Source organism: Tupaia chinensis, unplaced genomic scaffold (genome assembly GCF_000334495.1).
Source record: "Tupaia chinensis unplaced genomic scaffold, TupChi_1.0 Scaffold000099_1, whole genome shotgun sequence".
In the NCBI taxonomy this organism is placed as follows: domain Eukaryota; kingdom Metazoa; phylum Chordata; class Mammalia; order Scandentia; family Tupaiidae; genus Tupaia; species Tupaia belangeri.
Window position 1 is genome coordinate 247728 of NW_006159563.1, and position 21861 is coordinate 269588.

The following is a 21861-nucleotide window of genomic DNA, read 5'->3' on the forward strand; positions in this document are numbered from 1 at the left end:
ATCCCGAGAGGAGAATGGAGGAGAAGGGATTGCGGCGTGACCATCCCCCCTGGGGGGTGATTTCTCGCTTTCTGTCTCTATGTCTGTCTCTGTCTGTCTGGCGAGCGCACGTGCCCTACAGTGAAAATCTCTCCAAAAAAAAAAAAAAAACTCCTCCTGTGGGTAGTATTGAAAATATGTGCAATTATGACTGACAGCTCATCAAAGAAATGTTTGGGGAATAATATCTTCTTGTCATATATGGAGTTAGTAAATAACAGTGTCATTAATCTGACTGTACAAAGATGTTCTGCTTTGCTCACACCAAAGTGGAGGGGCATGATCTCATGTTTAAAATGATCATTGACTCTTCCTACAAAATCTCAATACCTTTGCTTTGTTTGTTTGTTTTTCAGGTTTTTGCCGTAGGAAATGTGCACTTGCCAGACAGAGACAGAGAGATAGTGTGAGGGAAAGTGAGAAATCATGCTCCCCCTAGGAGGATCACCACCTCACAATCTCTTCTCCATTTTCTTCCTGGGGTTTGGGGCATGCACGCACATGGGCCCAGTTTGATTTTCAAGACTCCAGGTCTAGAACTGAAACTGCAATCAGATAAGGTGGGAGTCCAGCACCTTAACCACCATGACACCTGCTGGCCCAATGATATCTTTGCTTTTAGATTAATTACCCAGGGAGGGGTCATCTAAGTAATTTAGAGGCCCTTCACTTCTTGTTTCATTTCTTAGGATTTAGCTACTGGATTTAAGATTAAATGGTACCTAAATTGCTTTCCTTGTTCCTACCTACTTCTATGAAGGGTCCAGAGAATCCCACCACTTTTTTCTGAGACGATGTCAGAAGATCAGTGCTTTGTCCATTTCCAGCCATGCGTCCTCCATCAGATCCAACACAATGCTGCCTGCATGACCATTCCTAAACATAAATGTGGTGATATAGTTTCCCAGGCTCAAAGTCCTTTCATGATTTCTCAGTGCTTAAAAATAAACCCTAATATTTTTGGTACAGAGTACAAGGCCCTCATTTATATTGACCTTCCTACCTTTGTGACCTCATCATTCTCCGTCCTTCATACACATCTATGCTTTAGCTATAATGGCCTAATGAAAGTTCCTGAAACTATGACCTTTTACCTTTGTTCATGTTATTCTGTTTATATAATATGTTGAGCATGTATTCCTCTCCCTCATCTTCACCTGACAGCACTTAATCCCTTTGAAAATCTCCATTGATCCCATGATTCAGATTGCAGATCTTATTGTAATTATTATGGTTCCTGCTTTATGATTTCTTCTGCTAAGTTCTGCACTTCTCAAAATCTTTTTCCTTTTCTGTAGTAGAGTATGTGTACACGCACATGAGATGAGACTGGGAAGAGAGAGGGGAACACCCTCTATAGGGTTTAGTCATGCTGCAGTTCCCTTCCTCCAGTCTTTCAGCCAGTCAGATCTTGGACACTAGTGTGCCTGGAGTGTTTCAGACTGACTGTGTAGGGATTTGAAATGTGAACACCAAGTGGGATCTGACTTCTTGTGAGCAACACATTGCCGTTGTTCCATGGGGCTAGCCTTTTGTAATTCTTGATGGTAAAGTCTTCCTTTAATTAAATAATATGCAGAACTTAACTCAATGTCTGCCATACGAGAGCTACATAGTAAAGAATAGAAGGATAAAAGGTAGGTGACTACCCAGCTAGTTATATAAAAGTAGACAGAAAGCTTATCTTTACCACTATCAATTTCCCATTCAGAACACACTCTGAAGAATGAAGCCAGGACTGTCTTCCTAATGCATAGATCTGATCATATAAAAATTTCAGAATTCATGTTAAAAACTCTCATCAACACTTCATATAAATTACAGTGTCACTTTTTGTTCATTTTGTTTTGTTTTGTTTTTTAGGCTTTGATCACATAGTACTACATGTGCTCACCAGAGAGAGACAGAGAGACAGAAAGTAAGAAATCACAATCTCCCTCCCCTCAAAAGGAGATGGCCACATTGTAATCCCTTTTCTCCATTCTCTTCTCAGAATTTTGGGCATTCCCATGCATGAGCTCACTATGACTTTCAAGTGTCCAGGTCTAAGACTCAAACCACTATCAGTCATGTGGGAATCCAGTGCCAGAACTACCATGCCACCTGCTAGCTACAATGTCACTTTTTAATCTTCCATGGTCTCACATATCTAAACTTTTAGTCATTCCCAACTGAACTGTCATGCCTCAGCCATATTAACATTTTTTGTTTTCCAAATCACATTCATTAATTCATTCATTCATTTCACGACTTTCTTTTTCATATCTGTTCCAATGCTTATATACTTTTATTACTCACCATCTTAGTATGGCTAATGACTTCATTTATAAATTTGACAAAAATAGTTTGTATTTTAATTTTTATAGCTCTTTTTTTTTTTTGAGAGAGAGATTTTTGCTAGAGGGCACATGTGTGAGCCAGAAATAGAGCGACAAAGAGTGCGAAATCACCCCTCCAGGGGCGAATGACCACACTGCAATCCCTTCTCCTCCATTCTCCTCTCGGGATCTTTGGCATACATGCACACACACCTGGCATTAGTTTAAGCCACTGGGTCCGGGACTGGAAACACAGTCGACTACATGGGAATCCAGCAACATAGCCATTATGCCAACTTCTGGTTGCACACTTTTCTAGCATTTTAAAGCACTTAATCTGGAGAAGAGATTAAATAATTTATGAGACAATTTATAAGAGAATAAAACTTCTAAGAAATACAAAATACTGGGAAGTGGGGGGGGGGCACAGATGCATTTTCAAATTTTGGAAAAGTTCTTTCCCTTTTAGCCCAAAAGATGGCTTCTATCCATACAGCTTTCTTAAAAGTTGTATGTACTTTTTTTTTTTTTTTTTTACATTCCAACTGCTTCCCAAGTGAACTTTCTCAGTGAAAATTATTCAACTTCTTCCTTTGCTTAAAACTCTTCAGTGGGTCCCCAGTGCTGACCACATGATCAAGTCCAAACTTCTTAGTCCAGCATGCCACAGCGCAGCATGCTTCTCTGATATCACCTGGGCCACTTCTCTGTGCCCTTCCTACATCCCCCAGCCACCCAGGGCTGCATCCGGCTGCAGCACCATGTCTGCTGCAGGGCCTTGCTCTGTGACTGGAGACTTGTTGGAAGAATGAGTATGTCAGTGTGTTCTGCTTTCCCACATGCTTCTGCCTCTGCCCAATATAGCGTCATCCCACCCCCAGCCCCAAGAGCTATTCTCACACCCAGGCTCCTCTGAAAGCATTCTCTGACCAGCTCAAACTGAATGGGTCTTTCCTGCCCCTCCTATTCCCAACGCCGCGTTGTAAGTACTGCATCGTACTGTAAAAATGTGCCTCTTTGAGCTCAGAATTGGTGCTTGAAATATACTTTACACATATCTTCCAACCTCATGCCTAATGTATCTGGCATAAAGGACATGTTATGGACCAAACTGGGTCTCATAATTCATACATTGGAGCCCTAACCCCCAGTGTGACTGTATTTGGAGAAAAGGCCTCTACACCTTTGTAGAGGTAGTAAGGTTAAATGAGGTGATAAGTGTGGAGTCCTTCTGTCTGGACTTGAATGATTTTGATTACCATCTTCTTTGGGCAGTAAATTTTCTGTAGTAGAGTATGTGTACACGCACATGAGATGAGACTGGGAAGAGAGAGGGGAACACCCTCTATAGGGTTTAGTCATGCTGCAGTTCCCTTCCTCCAGTCTTTCAGCCAGTCAGATCTTGGACACTAGTGTGCCTGGAGCGTTTAAGACTGACTGTGTAGGGATTTGAAATGTGAACACCAAGTGGGATCTGACTTCTTGTGAGCAACACATTGCCGTTGTTCCATGGGGCTAGCCTTTTGTAATTCTTGATGGTAAAGTCTTCCTTTAATTAAATAATATGCAGAACTTAACTCAATGTCTGCCATACGAGAGCTACATAGTAAAGAATAGAAGGATAAAAGGTAGGTGACTACCCAGCTAGTTATATAAAAGTAGACAGAAAGCTTATCTTTACCACTATCAATTTCCCATTCAGAACACACTCTGAAGAATGAAGCCAGGACTGTCTTCCTAATGCATAGATCTGATCATATAAAAATTTCAGAATTCATGTTAAAAACTCTCATCAACACTTCATATAAATTACAGTGTCACTTTTTGTTCATTTTGTTTTGTTTTGTTTTTTAGGCTTTGATCACATAGTACTACATGTGCTCACCAGAGAGAGACAGAGAGACAGAAAGTAAGAAATCACAATCTCCCTCCCCTCAAAAGGAGATGGCCACATTGTAATCCCTTTTCTCCATTCTCTTCTCAGAATTTTGGGCATTCCCATGCATGAGCTCACTATGACTTTCAAGTGTCCAGGTCTAAGACTCAAACCACTATCAGTCATGTGGGAATCCAGTGCCAGAACTACCATGCCACCTGCTAGCTACAATGTCACTTTTTAATCTTCCATGGTCTCACATATCTAAACTTTTAGTCATTCCCAACTGAACTGTCATGCCTCAGCCATATTAACATTTTTTGTTTTCCAAATCACATTCATTAATTCATTCATTCATTTCACGACTTTCTTTTTCATATCTGTTCCAATGCTTATATACTTTTATTACTCACCATCTTAGTATGGCTAATGACTTCATTTATAAATTTGACAAAAATAGTTTGTATTTTAATTTTTATAGCTCTTTTTTTTTTTTGAGAGAGAGATTTTTGCTAGAGGGCACATGTGTGAGCCAGAAATAGAGCGACAAAGAGTGCGAAATCACCCCTCCAGGGGCGAATGACCACACTGCAATCCCTTCTCCTCCATTCTCCTCTCGGGATCTTTGGCATACATGCACACACACCTGGCATTAGTTTAAGCCACTGGGTCCGGGACTGGAAACACAGTCGACTACATGGGAATCCAGCAACATAGCCATTATGCCAACTTCTGGTTGCACACTTTTCTAGCATTTTAAAGCACTTAATCTGGAGAAGAGATTAAATAATTTATGAGACAATTTATAAGAGAATAAAACTTCTAAGAAATACAAAATACTGGGAAGTGGGGGGGGGGCACAGATGCATTTTCAAATTTTGGAAAAGTTCTTTCCCTTTTAGCCCAAAAGATGGCTTCTATCCATACAGCCTTCTTAAAAGTTGTATGTACTTTTTTTTTTTTTTTTACATTCCAACTGCTTCCCAAGTGAACTTTCTCAGTGAAAATTATTCAACTTCTTCCTTTGCTTAAAACTCTTCAGTGGGTCCCCAGTGCTGACCACATGATCAAGTCCAAACTTCTTAGTCCAGCATGCCACAGCGCAGCATGCTTCTCTGATATCACCTGGGCCACTTCTCTGTGCCCTTCCTACATCCCCCAGCCACCCAGGGCTGCATCCGGCTGCAGCACCATGTCTGCTGCAGGGCCTTGCTCTGTGACTGGAGACTTGTTGGAAGAATGAGTATGTCAGTGTGTTCTGCTTTCCCACATGCTTCTGCCTCTGCCCAATATAGCGTCATCCCACCCCCAGCCCCAAGAGCTATTCTCACACCCAGGCTCCTCTGAAAGCATTCTCTGACCAGCTCAAACTGAATGGGTCTTTCCTGCCCCTCCTATACCCAACGCCGCGTTGTAAGTACTGCATCGTACTGTAAAAATGTGCCTCTTTGAGCTCAGAATTGGTGCTTGAAATATACTTTACACATATCTTCCAACCTCATGCCTAATGTATCTGGCATAAAGGACATGTTATGGACCAAACTGGGTCTCATAATTCATACATTGGAGCCCTAACCCCCAGTGTGACTGTATTTGGAGAAAAGGCCTCTACACCTTTGTAGAGGTAGTAAGGTTAAATGAGGTGATAAGTGTGGAGTCCTTCTGTCTGGACTTGAATGATTTTGATTACCATCTTCTTTGGGCAGTAAAGCCACACGCCTGATTCTGTCTGAAGTCTGCATTTCATCTCAGACCTAATAAGCGCCACTTTGAGTATGGCCAGCTACTTGAGGACAACCCTGTAGATTTCTAGAAGCTATTGATTTGGCTTAGAGGGTTTTTCAGGCCTTACCTGTACAAATTATTTGAACTATTTGCACAAAAATGCTAATAGCCATATCCTTGATTTAATATGCATATTGAGACCATGTATATGGTCTAACATAGCTATGGGTTTGATCACTCGCTAGTTTGAAATGCTGGAGCTGAGAAATGGTTTATAATAGTTTTATTTTCTAACAGAAGTCCTAGTCCCTCTATATTCCTTCTCTTTATGTCCAAACTGATTGGCTCTTTTTTCTTATAGTAGCTTATCATATTCAGGTATTAAAAACCAATTGACGCTTTACTACTCTGCCTGGAAATCTCATTACTCATAATCAAAAGTTCATAAAGCACATTTCTTGTCTCCTAAGTAACCTCAGCTGATAGTTCTACCAATTTTCTCTCTGCCTGACATAGCTAGCCATTTTTCTAGCCTCCTGTAGCCATTCCTTCCCTGCTTTTCTAGAATCTGTCTGCCCCCTAGTACCAAGCCAGAGTCACATATGTTAGGTCTTTGTTATGGTGCAACTTATTTCACTGTAGCAGCTTTTCTCTTACCCTCTGTGTTTCTATCACCTCTCTCAAGTAAGCCTGCTTGAATTTATTCTCATGCTAGTAGCAGCATCCTAAGAGAGGAGGAAGGAATAATTCAGTCTTTTTCAGTCTTTTTAAATCTTTCCTGGCTTTAAGTCTGTTAATATCCTGCAGGCCGAAGGAGTCACATAGACAAAGCCCAGATTCTAGGGATCTAGAAATAAACTCCACCTTTGTAGTGAAGGAATTGTGGTTACATTGCTGAAGGGTGGATATGGAGAATATTTATTTAAGTGATTTATGAAACCAGTCTACCACAGATATTTAGGTTAATCTTTTTTTTTTTTTTAATAAGTTGTATATTTTATTTACCTGGAATGAAGGAACCTAACTGAATTGACCTTTAGGTGCAGTGATCATACAGTTTAAAATTACCATGTTATATACTCTTTTTCTTAACAATACATAGCTTGAAATGGATCTTACTGGGACCAGCAATTAGCATAATGGCTATGTCACTGGTCTCCCATGTAGTTGACCACTGTTCGAGTCCCGGACCTGGTGGCTTAAACTCATACCAGGCCCATGTGCATGAGTGCCCAAGATCCCGAGAGGAGAAAGGAGGAGAAGGGATTGTGGCATGGCCATCCCTCCCGGGGGGTGATTTCTCACTTTCTGTCTCTCTATCTCTGTCTTTCTGGCAAGCACACGTGCCCTATAGCAAAAACCTCTCAAATAAATAAATAAATGTATCTTGCTTATCTTTTTCTAAAATTATTTTATTTGTTCAGAGAGAGAGAAAAAAAAATAGTCACCCATGACATGATCTGGTCATGCTGTAATCCCCCTCACCACCCTCAGCCTTTAAAGTCAGCAAGGATTATAGGTATGCACAAGGACCCAGAGTATTCAGGCCATCTCCATCTTGATATCTGAACCCTGGCCTTCCATGTGGCCATAGCCCTGTGGAGTGGTATGTGCCTTACTACCTGTGTGCTAGTATGGGTGTGTCTGGGTCTTTCACATCTTAGATGTAAATCAGAATAGTGCAGTGATTCTGCCAAAGGAACATCAAGTGAGCCAACAAGTGGGAAATATGAGCTAATATGTTTCAGTGCTCAAGACAAAAAACAGAAAAAAAAGGCAATCTCCGTTTCTTTATTCTTCAGGTGATATTTGTGATCCCAACCCATGTGAAAATGGAGCTGTCTGTTTGCCAGGATTGGCCGATGATTCCTTTTCCTGCGAGTGTCCAGATGGCTTCACAGATCCCAACTGTTCTAGTGTTGTGGAGGTTGGTAAGTGCAAGATTTACGCATTTCAGTAATTATCCTCTGTGTTTCATGAGTGACTGGTGGCTTTGGCTGTGGTACGTTGTGGAGAGTCTGTGTAAGACTGTGGTAGTTTACACTGCTGTAGGACTCTCAATTTTATCAGTTTCACTTTATATTTAAGTTACATTTTTATTAGTGATGTTCTTAAATCATTTTTAAACATTTTTAGTGATAAACACTATACTTAAAGCCACTACCAATAATACCTATATCAAATAAGTTACCTGTATCTGTACTTTCCATTTAAACTTAAATCTCTACTGTAAGTATAAAATGTTTTCTTATCTAAGTACTTCATTGGAATATATAGTTATGGATTTAGGGTAACTGCTGTAATTTCTAAATAGCTCCCCATTAAGAAAATAGCTGTACTTTAAAAATAATTTAACATTATGTAAACTTGTATAAAGATGTTCTCGCTGATTAAAGGTAATACCGTGATTAAGTTTGAAAAATCATTATACGTCTTCTTCATCAGTATTAAGAAGAGTACAAAATAAAATATATCTGTTCAGTATAGGAGCATCAGGCATATTTTAGATCAAATCTGTTAAACAGGATAAATCTTGAATAACTTGGATCCTTCAGTGGCTTTTGGAAAATAGTTTTGAAGAGGAAAAGCAGTAATATTTATATTAAGGGATTAGTTTGAATTATCCATCATTGTGCCCTTGCAGCTAACCTAATACTTTTTGCGTGTTAATTGGCAAATGCCCACTGGTTAAATGAATTACAAGATAGTTAAATAACACCATTAACTTTCCATCTTTGGCCACGAGTTACTGGGTTTTAGTTTGCCTTTTTTTTTTTCTTTAAAGTTTGTTTTTTGTTTGTTTGTTTTTCCATAGGGTATATAGTTTCGCTGGAGAGACAGAGACAGTGAGAGGGAAAATGAGAAATCACCTTCTGAGGGGAAGGTCAAGCTGCAATCTCTTCTCCTCCATTATCCTCCTGGGATTTGGGGCATGCATACACATGCACCCAACATGAATTTCAAGCTACTGGGTCCAGGACTCGAACAGTGATCAGTCATGTGGGAGTCCAGTACCTTATAGGATGCCCCCTGCTGGCCCCAGTTAGCTTTATTTTTTTAAGCTGCTGGGTTGAAGACTTGAACTGTAGAGTTAGCCATGTGGAATCCAGCACTTTAACACCATGCCATCTGCTTGCTCTGAAACTGCTTTATGTTTAAATGTATTTTTCTTATATTAGGTTAGCATGACTGTATTGTATATGGAAAAGTTAATTATATTATTGCTGGAAGGTACTTTGTTCATTTAATTCATTTTAAAGATAATTTTCTTTTAAGGCTTTTATTAACATGCTGATATTTTCAGAAATTTGACACAGTGCCATAGAAATAAAACTGTTCTAACCATTTTGACCCAGTCTCCAAATGTGTACATTTGAGTTTTAGAGTTTAATACAAATGAGAATCATATCCTCAGGAAAGTCTATGTCTCTGAAGAAAATTATATTCATAAATATCCTAACAGGAATAGAAGAGAAGGGTAAAATTGTAGTATCATATTTTAAGTCCACCAATCCTAAACTAACAGTGCCTTCAATTTGTAATGGGCTGTGTTTTGTCACTTCTTTGAAAGAACCAAATCTGTGATCAAAGAGATAAAGGTATTGAAATAATTAAGAGCTAATATCTTTAAACACCTTTAACAGAAATACTTGATTATGCTTGGGCCATATTTAAAAATATTTATTGAATATCCATTATTTCATCAGAAGAGGGATACTATAAACAATGACATATTGCCTTATTCTACTTAATTCAGTGAGGCTTTGGAGAATCAAATGATTATAGAATTAATTTTTTTTGAAGTATTTGTTTTGCTATAGGGCATGTGTGCTCACCAGAAAGACACAGAGAGACAGAGAGACAAAGTGAGAAATCACCCCCTAGGGGGGATGGCCACGCTGCAATCAAACCCTTCTCCATGCTCCTCTCAGGATCTTAGGAATGCATGCAGATGCGCCTGGCATGAGTTTAAGCCACTGGGTCTGGCATTTGAACCGTGGTCGACTTCATGGAAGTCCAGCGACATAGCCATTACGCCAACTGCTAGTCCCTAGAATGAAATTTTATTCATATTCTTTATTATGTATTATTAACATACCTGTTATAATCAGAAATTGGGGGATTATACTATATTATCTTAAACTATATGTTTTTGTTGTATGTCCCATGCCACAGCATTCTTCTATGAGGTATATATCTAGTTCTTAGAAGAAATATGTCAGTTTGTATTTCTCTATCATTTAGCATAGCTTATTAGTTATGCCAATTCTATTTTATAACATTAAAATAATTAATAAAATGCAATTCCCTAAAAACTAGTGCCCTAAAGGTTTAAATGTCCAAAGTTTTTGTTTTGTTGTGAAAAAATTCTTAAAAATATCAGGACATAAGAGGATATTAAGTATAATTTCAGGTTATATATAATATAACCAAATATAATTTCAAGCTCTTTAAGACAAACATATTACCTTATTTATCCTTCTACTACCTCTTTCTCAACAATATAGTTTTTTGCACATATAAAGATCATACTCAATATTTATTGAATAAAAATACTTAGTAGCAATGCCTTAATCCCTAGCTTACCTTTGGTTTTTATTTATAAGTTGTTTTTTTTTTTTTTTAATCTGTCAGAGGGCACTTGTATTTGCCAGAGAAAGACAGGGGGTTGGGGGAGAAAGAGAGAGAAAGCACTTCCCATATCCCCATGGAAATGGCCATACTGTAGTCCCTTCTTTCTTTCTCTTGCATCCGGCGTGTTTTCCAAGCAGCCGGGGTCCTGGACTTGAACCGTTCACTCAGCCTTGTGGGATCTAGCTGCCCCAATCACGATACCCATGGCTGGTCTGCTTTATTCATATTTTTAAAAGTAATTATTGGGGTCAAATATTTGAAACATTAAAGCTCATTTTCAATTAAAAAATTTTCAATTAAATTTTTTTTTCTCCTGCTTTGCTGAGAATTTTTTATTGTTTTCCTGCAGTTGGGTAGTACCAGTGCTACAGTAGTTTTACACAAAAGAAAAAAAAATTAAAAACTGTATCTATTTTAAGGTAATATCTTTTGTTTGGGGGAGGAAATTTTTGCCTTAGGGTGCATGCACTCACCGAGAAGAGAGAGGAAGAGACAGTGAAAGGGAATGTGGGAAATCATTTTCTAGGAGAGACGGCCATGTCAGAATCTCTTTTCCCATTTTCCTCCCGGTATCTTGGGCATGCACGCACACACACCCAGCATGATTTTCAAGTTACAGGGTCTAGTATTTGAGCCGCAGTCAGCCATGTAACTGGTGTATCACCTGTGGGTCCTTAAGGTAATATCTTAAAAGACAGAAGATTCAAGATGTCACCATTGCTCTATTCTCTATTTTCATATCAATTCCTCCCAAAATAAAGATGTTTAGGTTTTCTTTGGTCCTTTTTGAATCATATCAATTTTGTGATATGAAATCCTAAATAAATCTCATTTTTCATTTCTAAAGGATAGAAAATAATCTTGTTCATACTTGCTTACAAAAAGTTGTGTTTTGATTCCAGTTTTTAAAATTTTATTTACCCTGTTTATTCTACGATGAAACATGTAGCCTCTTCATTGCAGTTCATCTGGAAAGGAAAGAGAAAAACCTCTCTTGATTCTATCTCACATCTTATTACTTTTAAGTAGCCTTGTTTTAAGTTCTTAATCCTACTTTAATACTGCTTGTATCAGAAGAGGTCCTTATCCAATTTTGTACTTGCATCCTTCCTTCAGAACCCATCTAGTGTGAGATGTGTGCAAAACACCTTTCCACATTGACGATCAATCCTCACATCACTTAGCATTCCTGTATCCTGTGTGGTAGCTTGGCGAAATTGACTTGCTCAGATTCGGGAACTTCATTCAACTAGACAACATTGCTTTTCTTTGGATTGTCTTCTTGATGGTCCTGTGTACTCCAATATCCATCTTTTCTCTCTGTCTCTCGTCTTCGTTTCTGTGTGTGTTTCTGCCTCTTGTCTCTCTCCTTAGGCACTCCTCATGCATATTCACTTACACATCCCAGTGTGCTCAGCTTCTTAGAATTATTAAGACTCATTTATGAAATATACAAAAGGAAATGGGAAGACTTCTCTCCAACTCAAGCAGAGAAAAAGCTCTTACTTCATATCCTAGAATTTGAAGACATTAGCCAGATTAACCAGTATTTGCACAGATGTTCACTACACTCTGCCTCGCTCTCTGGGGGACTAGTGGACAGACCACCATGTGGCTAAGCCCCAAATTACTTCTCAATTACGAGCTCATAGTCCTGGATGACACTGTGTAATTTGGAGCTGAATGTTGACACATTCATATTTCATGCAGAAAATTTCTATCACCAGTGAATATTCTAGAGTTCATAAATGGAAATCTTCAGAATTATGAAATTGATCAAGTCATGGCCTGACTCTCACAGGTATGCTATCAGAGTAATCCAGCAAACTAATAACAACTCAAATACATAGTATATTAATACAAAGGAACAAAATAAGTACCTGACTTTTTAAAGAAATAACTTAATTTCATTCATTCTTTTTATTTTTTTAGAGAGATTTTTGCTATTGGGCATGTGCACTCACCAGGGAGAGACAGAGAGACAGAAAGTGAGAAATCAGTCCTCCCCCCCCGCCACAGGAGGGGATGGCCACATTGCAATCTCTTATCCTTCAGTCTCTTCTTAGGATTTTGTACATGCACACACAGGTGCCCTGTGTGAGTTTTAAGCTGCAGGGTCCAGGACTCAAACTGTGGTCAACTCCATGAGAGTCCAGCAACATAACTACTATGCCATCTGCTGGTCCCCATTTTCATTCATTCATAAACCAATATTTGTGTATTTGCTAAGTAATAGTTACAGGAATGACAGAGATGCAATCGTAAACAAATCCATACGAATTGCTGCCTAATTAGTAAAGCAGAGAAATACTTAGATAAATACAAAGTGGAAGGAGCCGTAAGAATATAAAACATGTATTTTTGTATTAAGTGTCAGGAAATGCATTTCTACCTGAGATAATACCATCTAGACATTATTCTAAAAAATCAACCCAATGTAACAGATAGAAAGCTAAGAGTATTTCAGAGACAGTGCTGTGCAGAAAAACCAGAGGTAAAGAAGACTCATAACTCAAATGTAGCTAGAGCTTAGAGTGGAGACATGGTGGCCAGAAGTAAGTCTGGGATGGCAATGAGGAGCAGATTACAGAGAGTCTTGCATGATGTTTTAAAGAATTTGGACTTTATACTAAGAGTAACAGAAAAGATTTCTGTTTCTGGAAGATCACTGTCACTGCAATATGGAGAACAAATTAGACCATGGAACTTCAGGGGAAGACATTTAAGGGAATTGCAGCAGCTCAGGCAGATCTTGGCCTGGCTCAGAGTAGCAATTAAGAGGATGAAGAGGAGAGAGTAAGTATTTACAGAGTACAGTAGATAGTTATTGGTGGTTTATGGGGGTACAGAGGAAAATGGATTTGGAGAAAGGAGAAGTAAAGAAGACAGTCTCAATTTCTGGCCTGACCCACCAAGTGCCACCTACTTGAGATATTGTAAATTGATGATATGCAGAATTGGGAGGCAGAAAGTCAATATAGTATATTACGTGCTAAGTTTGAGGAATTTGCTACACATTATCTGAGTTGAGTACACATTTGGAAGTCGTAATTATACAGATGGTATTGAAGCTCAGAGTGTGGACAAACCTGTCCAGAAGAAAGACAATTTGTGAAAAAGAATGAAGAACCTGGTAATGTAAGAGACATTGTAAGAGAGCCACTCATATTTTAGAGGAAGAGAAATCTATAAAGGACACTGAGAAGAAATGATCAATAAGATAGGAGGAAAGCCAGGGAATCATGGCATATCATGAGGTGAAAATAAATAATGTTTCCAGCAGTGTGTGATGAGCAATGTCAAATCGTGAAGTTGAGCAAGATGAACATTTACACTGATTACATGTGACTTATTGATCTTGATTTGCGGAAGATTAGTTTTCCTGGAGTTATGGAGGAATAGCTAGACTGTAGCACATAGAAGAATTAGTGAAAAAAAATTTTAAATGGTTAATATAACATTCATCAATTTATTTATTTGTCAGTTTACTCCTTCATCTACTAAATATTTGAATATCTAGTTTGTACCAGATACTGTTTTTGGCTCTGAGGTGTAGTGATTTTAAAAACAGGCTTTGTCAGGACCAGCAGTTAGCGTAATGGCTATGTATCTGGACTCCCATGCAGTCGACCGCGGTTCGAGTCCCAGACCCGGTGGCTTGAACTCATGCCAGGTGCGTGTGCGTGCGTGCCCACGATCCCGAGAGGAGAATGGAGGAGAAGAGATTGCAGTGTGGCCATTACCCCCTGGGGGGTAATTTCTCACTTTCTGTCTCATTGTCTCTCTCTGTCTTTCTGGCAAGCGCACATGCCCTATAACAAAAGCCTCTAAAAAAATAAATAAATAAAATAGAGTTTGTCTTCATGGATTTAAAAGACTGATACACTGGTGTTTGAAAGACTGAGAAGTTGGGGCCAGGTAGGCTGAAGCTGTGGTGTATCCAGACCCAGATGAGCAGTCCCTGAGTTCCCGGTGAACCTGTGATGCGGGCTGGCCTAGACTGGGGAGGGATTGTGGACGACCCCTTGGGAGGTTTGTGTCTCTGTCATCACATCTGTCTCTTTTACACAGATAAAGAAACTTGATCGCCCCCAACACCCCACCCCCCAAAAAAGGAAAAAGAAGTAATAAGAAAAGCCTAGAAGTTAATGTGGGAAAGAATAGAACTGAGGATGTAAATTGTGAGACAAGAACTGGTATAAGTAGTGGTGATGAGAGACTACGTGGCTGCAAGGCAAAATTTAGACCAAGGAATTTTTTGTCCCTTTAGGATGAAAGACAAAATGTTTTGATTCAGAAAACTACATAAATGCATGCTTTGGTTTTGCTAAAAAGTAAATTAGGTAAGATGATTCATAGAGAAATTTCAATAATATTTAGCATACACTTAACCTAGTAAAACTATCAATCTGAAAACGAAGTATATGAACATTGGAATTTGGTGGTAATATAAGACCATTCATCTCTTTGGATAAAAATGAAAAGTATCTTTATTACTGAGTAAAGTTCAGTATAGGATAAAAAGTTTATCATTTCCTTAGTAATTCTCCTTCTTTATCCTCTCTGGATAAAGCCTGGCTGCTACCAGGCTTCTTATTTCCAAAAAATAAAAATAAACATGAAGATACTTTATTCTGTCCTCTCCTATTCTCTTCCATCTTAGCCCACCCAAATCTATTTCCCTTTGGTAATTGGTATGGCTTTTCTAACATAAATTCAGATTCTATGAAGTTCATGACTCTCCAATTTCGTTGCCACCAATGTGTTCCTGTTCCTGTTTCATTATGATAAATTGGTTATAGTTATTCCAGAAACATACAGATTTTTCTTTCTTAAATGACAACTTAACTTGACTGCACATTTGGTCCTCTGATTAGCCATATTCATGTTTATCTTTTAAAAATGGATTGGTGTCGGAATATAAAGTAATATGAGAAAGTATGACTGTCTAAAAGACTTCTCGTGAGTGATTATGAGATATCAGAATGTTAACAAGCTGTAAGTATCTCTCTTGGGTGGTGTGAGGCTATTTTTAGATTTTCAAACTTTGGTTACCAAATAAAGGATTCGGTAAATTTAGTTGAATTATTCACATAGTAGGTAAAATTTTGAGTACTTGTCAGTTCCCCACCCCACCCCCAAGATTACTTCATGGACTATGGGAGGATACTCATGATTGAATTCATCTTTCTAGAAATTACCATAATGAGAGCTATTCTGAATGGACTAAAATAGTTTCTCAAAAGCTGCTAGCCATAGATGATTGCAAAGAATTTTGCAGCAAACTAGGATCAGAGGGATTTATTTTCAGTTATATCGGACTGTTGGAAAAGTCATGATACATTTTTGCAAGGAAAACTATGTCATGACTTTCCCAATAACATAATATTTACTTTTCTAATAAAGAGAAAAAATATATACTTATATAAACAAATATAGTTGTACAGTTAAGGTGACAAATAATCATTTAAGGTGAGTTTTTGTATTTATTTTGCATATATTACAGAAGTGTAATTTTGTTTTATGTATGTAAAAGTTTCTGTGACATAGCTAATGAACTCATTAGCTTGTTGACTTAAGCATTTTTCTATTTTATTGTTAATTATGATTAGAATGTGTCAGTTTGCAAGTCCAAGCTTCTAGCAATAATATATTAACTTGCAGAAAAATAGTAGAATGGCAAAGAACAAAGGATTTTAGAAGTCATTGAGTACAGAAAGCTGCTCTTGTCCAGTCTAAGAATAAAAGCTGGCTTGGGAGAAATTTATTTGCAAGAAAAACAAGGCAATACATTTTAAAAATTGGATGTATGCCATTTAATCCACTGTCCTTTTTTTCTGAAAGAATGTCCTTATTTATTTGGGATAAATACTTTTATGTATAACATGACACTGGATTGTGTATCATTAAGCTTTCTCTTTTTAACAAATTATCACAAAATTTGGTGGATTTAAGTAACAATTATTTATCGTACAATTCTATGAGATACTTAAATGAGTGTTCTTGTCTGGGACATCCTCTAGGAGGATATTTCAAAAGTTTGTAGAAAAATTGAACTAAAATATAAACTTAATTTAAAATTCAAAATTTATTTTGGTGCAAAAAAATTTTTTTTTTTTTTTGGAGAGATTTTCACTGTAGGGCGCGTGCGCTCGCCAGACAGACAGAGAGAGACAGAGAGACAGAAAGCGAGAAATCACCCCCCAGGGGGGATGGTCACGCCGCAATCCCTTCTCCTCCATTCTCCTCTCGGGATCCTGGGCACGCACGCACACGCGCCCGGCGTGAGTTTTAAGCCACTGGGTCCGGGACACGAACCGCGGTCGACTACGTGGGAGTCCAGCGACATAGCCATTACGCTAACTGCTGGTTCCCAAGGTGCAAAAATTTTTGAAATCTGTCTCGATTTTCTATAATGTGCTTTTTTCATGACCTTTTTGAAAACCTGTTATGGATCTTTACTGCACTCATACCTGTGTCGGAGGTTGGTTGATTGCTGCTGGGTAGTAGAAAATGGCTCAGGCCCAGTCACTGTTGACACTACATGGAGGCCGTGGATTTGATTCTGATCCACCCTGAAAAGTCAAGCATGATGGCTCATGCTCCTAATCCCAATTAGAGACTGAGGCCAGAAGATTATGACACATGGAGACCGTGTAAAACACTACTCTCCCGACACACAGCCCATTTAAGACGAAAACAAACCCACATACACACCTCCACATGGGCATGCACATACCCACGTACTAAAGATGGCTTATCTGTTCTCCAGTAGATAGTCTTCCTACATACTGGCAATGTCAAGGTTCTAGTGGTAATAAGAAAGAGTAAATCGACATTATACGCACTTTTCAAATCTCAGATTTTGTACAGTAGCCAACAACACTTTTGATGGGAAGATATGCCATCTCATATTACAAATACGAGGATGGAAGGAAGAATTTGCGGCTGGTTTTACAATATATTGTGGATATCTGTTCATTTTTTTTCCTTTTAATTTAATTTTTGGGGAGGGTTTTTATTGGTGGTTGACACACATACATACATTTGCAGAGATTTATTTTTCTGTTACTGGCTGTGAATACACACACTTTAATAACAGTGGTTTATCAAAATCTTATTTTTGTAAGGGATGAAATGGTAAAGCCTCATTTGAAAAAGGAAAAACTTGATCATTTTTATTTCAGAAAATATGTTTAAAAATTAGGACAATGAAAATGAAAAGTAACATTAAATTGTTATACAGATTCCAATCGGAGTTGCATGAGCACAGCACTACCAAAATGTACAAGTCTATTCAGTTATGCAAATGAAAGTTGCTATTTTGCAGTGATAAGCCACAGTGGCAAATTTAGTATTAATCTCTGGGAAATTTTTCTCTCCTAACTTGAGCCCTTTGATGATAAAGAAATCTGCAAAAGACTCACTGATATGTCCCTTAGTGATGAGGATATGTTTTGAGAAATGCATCATTTGGCAGTTTTTTTCATGCAAACATTTTAGAATGACTTACACAAATCTAAATGGTATAGTCTCCTACACACCAAGCCTACTATAATCCTATGGGACACCACTGTATATGCAGTTTGTCATTGACTTAGATGGCATTTGGCTGCATGTGACTGTTTTAAAACATACTCAACAATCTTTAAAACCTTACATCTGTTACTTGGCCTCTTCTGCATTGACATGTGTTTGTTTGTTTATGTATTTCTTCCATGAGTGAAAGAAGCAGAGAGAAAGAGAGAGAGAAAACAACCCTGACAGGGTCCTGGCTCTGCCCTCCACCCCCAGCCATACCACATCATAGGGAAACTGCTTGCTCGACATACCGAGAAAGGTCTCTGGACTTCAACTGGGAACCTTCCCAAGAGAGATCTCCCACAGAGTGTCATGTTTCGCTGCTCTGCCACTGTCAGGCCCATTCTTCATTGACTTTTGACATAAATCTATCTCTGTTTTTAAGGCAGTGATAGCTATTGTTTGTCTCCTCTTGTTGAGTAACTTGTATACCAAATTAATTTATCACAGAGTGAGTGACTTAAAGAAAACATTCATTTTTAAACAGTCATGGCAAGGAGTTAAGATTGTATCATTAGGAAAGTTGATATATTGCTAGAAAATGAGCAAACTGGTTTCCTATGACTAAGGTAGGAACAAGAAAAAGAAAGAATTTTTATTCGGTTCCCATACTGAATGCCAGGAGGAAAACTGAACAGCGTGTAGACTTTTTCTTTTCTTGAGTATAGCCAACTGCACTTAAAACTTACGTTTTGCATATTTACTGATTTTTCTCATTACAAAGTAATACAGAACTTTAGGGAGTACAGAGTAAAGGAAATAAAAAGTATCATCATCTTAGGTTATATATACTTTCAGTCTCTTTTTCTACAATTTATCTGTAACTGTTGATCTATAAATGTACTTGTAGCTATATATGGTCATAAAGAATTATAGCAATTTGATTCCTTTATGTAAAATTGTGTACATGTGTGTATTTCTATGTGTACATAGAACTTATATTACACATGGCCCATATTCTTCCATGATCACTTTAAGTCTTTTCACTTAGGTATATCAAACTAGTACCTTTCCATTTTATTGAAATTTATCTAAAATAGGGGGATAACATTCCACCACTTATTGTTATTTATTTGATGAACTCCTACTTTGGGACATTTACATGGTGTGAAGATTTCCTCTATTAGAAACTATTTGTTTTTTTGGAGGGGTTTTTGCTATAGGGCACGTGTGCTTGCCGAAAAGACAAAGAGAAACAGAGAGATAGAAAGCGAGAAATCACCCCCCAGGGGGAATGGCCACGCCGCAATCCCTTCGCCTCTATTCTCCTCTCGGAATCTTGGGCACGCACGCACACGTGCCCGGCGTGAGTTTAAGCCATTGGGTCTGGGACTCGAACTGTGGTTGACTACATGAGAGTCCAGCGACATAGACATTATGCTAACTTCTGGCCCCTATTAGAAACATTTTTCTTCTTTCATGAGAGAAGAAGAGAAAGAATGAGAGAAGGAGAGGGAAACACTCACCCCCGAGAAGATCTTTATGCCTCAGCTAGCTGGAATCATGGGCACATGAGTGCTTGTCTTCCCAGTGAGCACAGGGAACTTTGGACTGTGAACCTGGGACCTTCCCTTCGACCGTCAGTATGTAACAGGACATTGCACTACCGCTGACCTATCACACCCAGCCTATTATAAAAAATTATACATATTTTTATAAACGTTTGTTTAACTATATTTTTGTACATATCTATCATTTTCTCCTTAGACTACATTCTTGAAAGTAAATGTTAGGATAAGAGTTACTTAAGAACATTTAATTTCATGAGGTTTGTATAGGAAAGCTAAACAGTTCATTATGTTGGATTTATAATGAATAGAAAATTTAAAGAATGTAAGTCCACTTTTAGTAATGTAGCATTGGAGTTTTTAGATTGGTATGATTGGAGGAGAAAATTATACTTGGACCAAAAAAGAGAAGATTGTTATTTTATTGAAAATATTTTTAAAATTATATGTGAAGATTACTTCTCCATTTTTACTTAAATACTTGATTATGACAGTAGCCTTAAATAATTTTAAAACAATACATGGAAACCAGGCATTTATAGAATCCAGTTTGTTCGATAAAAACTGTAAGGAAAGGCCCATTTTCTAAAACTAAGACCAATAAGACAGTAAGTAGTCATTTAATCAAAGAAAACTTAAATAATGTTCTAGAGTACGGGGAGAAAGGAACAGGCTTAGAATGACTGACTAATGAAAGTTGAAGAGGTTAGAAAAAAATGGGAACCGGAAAAATTATTAATATCCGTGACTGGAAAGCGTAAGGCTGCAGAGTGAATAATAGAGCATTTGTTTTCATCTCTCCTCACAGGAGAGATTTCACAGATTAGTAGTACAGGAAATGGACTAAAGAGACAGGAAACATTTTGAATTAATTGAAAATAAGTATTTTAATTGGTTGGAAATAACTTTTTGGAAATACTAGAAACATCTTTCGTAGTGCTGGATACAGATCTTATCGGCACCTACTGTATGCTAGACTATACTACTTGTTATGAGGAATTACTTAAAGATAGTGCTAGGGGCTACTGAAATGAAATAGAAGGCATGAATCCTTTCTGGAGGAGCTGGAAGAAGATGTCATTGTTTGTGGAAGTTTATTTGACCTCATTCCCTGAAGCTATAGGAAAACCTGGGTGACACCTCAAGGTAACTTTGTACTCTAAGGCACTTTATTGCTCAACATATATCAAAATGTTTATGTGAAGACAAGCTCTGTGATCCATATTACTTAATGTACAATAACAACACATATGTTTAAAATGAGTCATATAATGAGAGAGAATTGGGCTGAAACATTTTCAGAATATATTCAATGTTGCTTTTTGAAAATATAAAATTCACCAAGTTATGATTTAAAATGGACGATGTTATCTTTATTTTATTTTAATTGAAACTTGGAAACTCTAGTAGGAAGGACACACTTTCAGTTCCTTAGCAAGAGACAGAACCAAGGTAAGAATATTTGTTCTCAATAGTACAAATCCTTGGTAATATAGCGAATTTTAAATAAGCGTCAGCACCTTATTTACATAACACATCAATAAAACCTTCAAGGTCTTTATCTGGTAAGGTTTTAATCACAAAATCAGACACCGAGAGCTTCATCCCTTTAGGCATGGAGACACATTGGGTACAGAACTCATTCTTTTTTTTTTTTTTTTTTTGAGAGGTTTTCACTATAGGGCGCGTGCGCTCACCAGACAGACAGAGAGAGACATAGAGACAGAAAGCGAGAAATCACCCCCCAGGGGGGATGGTCACGCCACAATCCCTTCTCCTCCATTCTCCTCTCGGGATCTTGGGCACACATGCACACGTGCCCGGTGTGAGTTTTAAGCCACCAGGTCCAGGATGCGAACCGCGGTCGACTACGTGGGAGTCCAGCGACATAGCCATTATGCTAACTGCTGGCTCTCAGAACTCATTCTTGTTACTCGTCTACACAGGGTGCTACAAAAACACTCAGCACAAGACAGATGCCATGTGTCAACTCATATCTCTTTCAATCAGTGGAGTGGCTCCCCAGGCAGTGGATAAATTGGGGTGCACCACGGAACTGTTTCTGGCCTTCAAGGTCAGGTTTCACGAATCATTCTACTGTGGAGATCCAGCTGTATGACCTTTCACAGTGATTTTCTAACCCCAAACTAGCATTGTTAAGTCTCACTTCACAACCAGG

At 38.2% G+C, this 21861-nt stretch overlaps 1 protein-coding gene across 1 annotated transcript in view; it reads left to right on the forward strand.

The window, feature by feature from the left end:
* The window catches only part of EDIL3 (EGF like and discoidin domains 3), a 496837-nt gene that overhangs the window by 145280 nt on the left and 329696 nt on the right, over positions 1-21861 (forward strand). The window contains exon 2 of the mRNA XM_006143479.1: positions 7761-7889. Within this exon, the coding sequence (XP_006143541.1) occupies positions 7761-7889 (129 nt within the window). The remainder of the gene's footprint in view (positions 1-7760; positions 7890-21861) is intronic.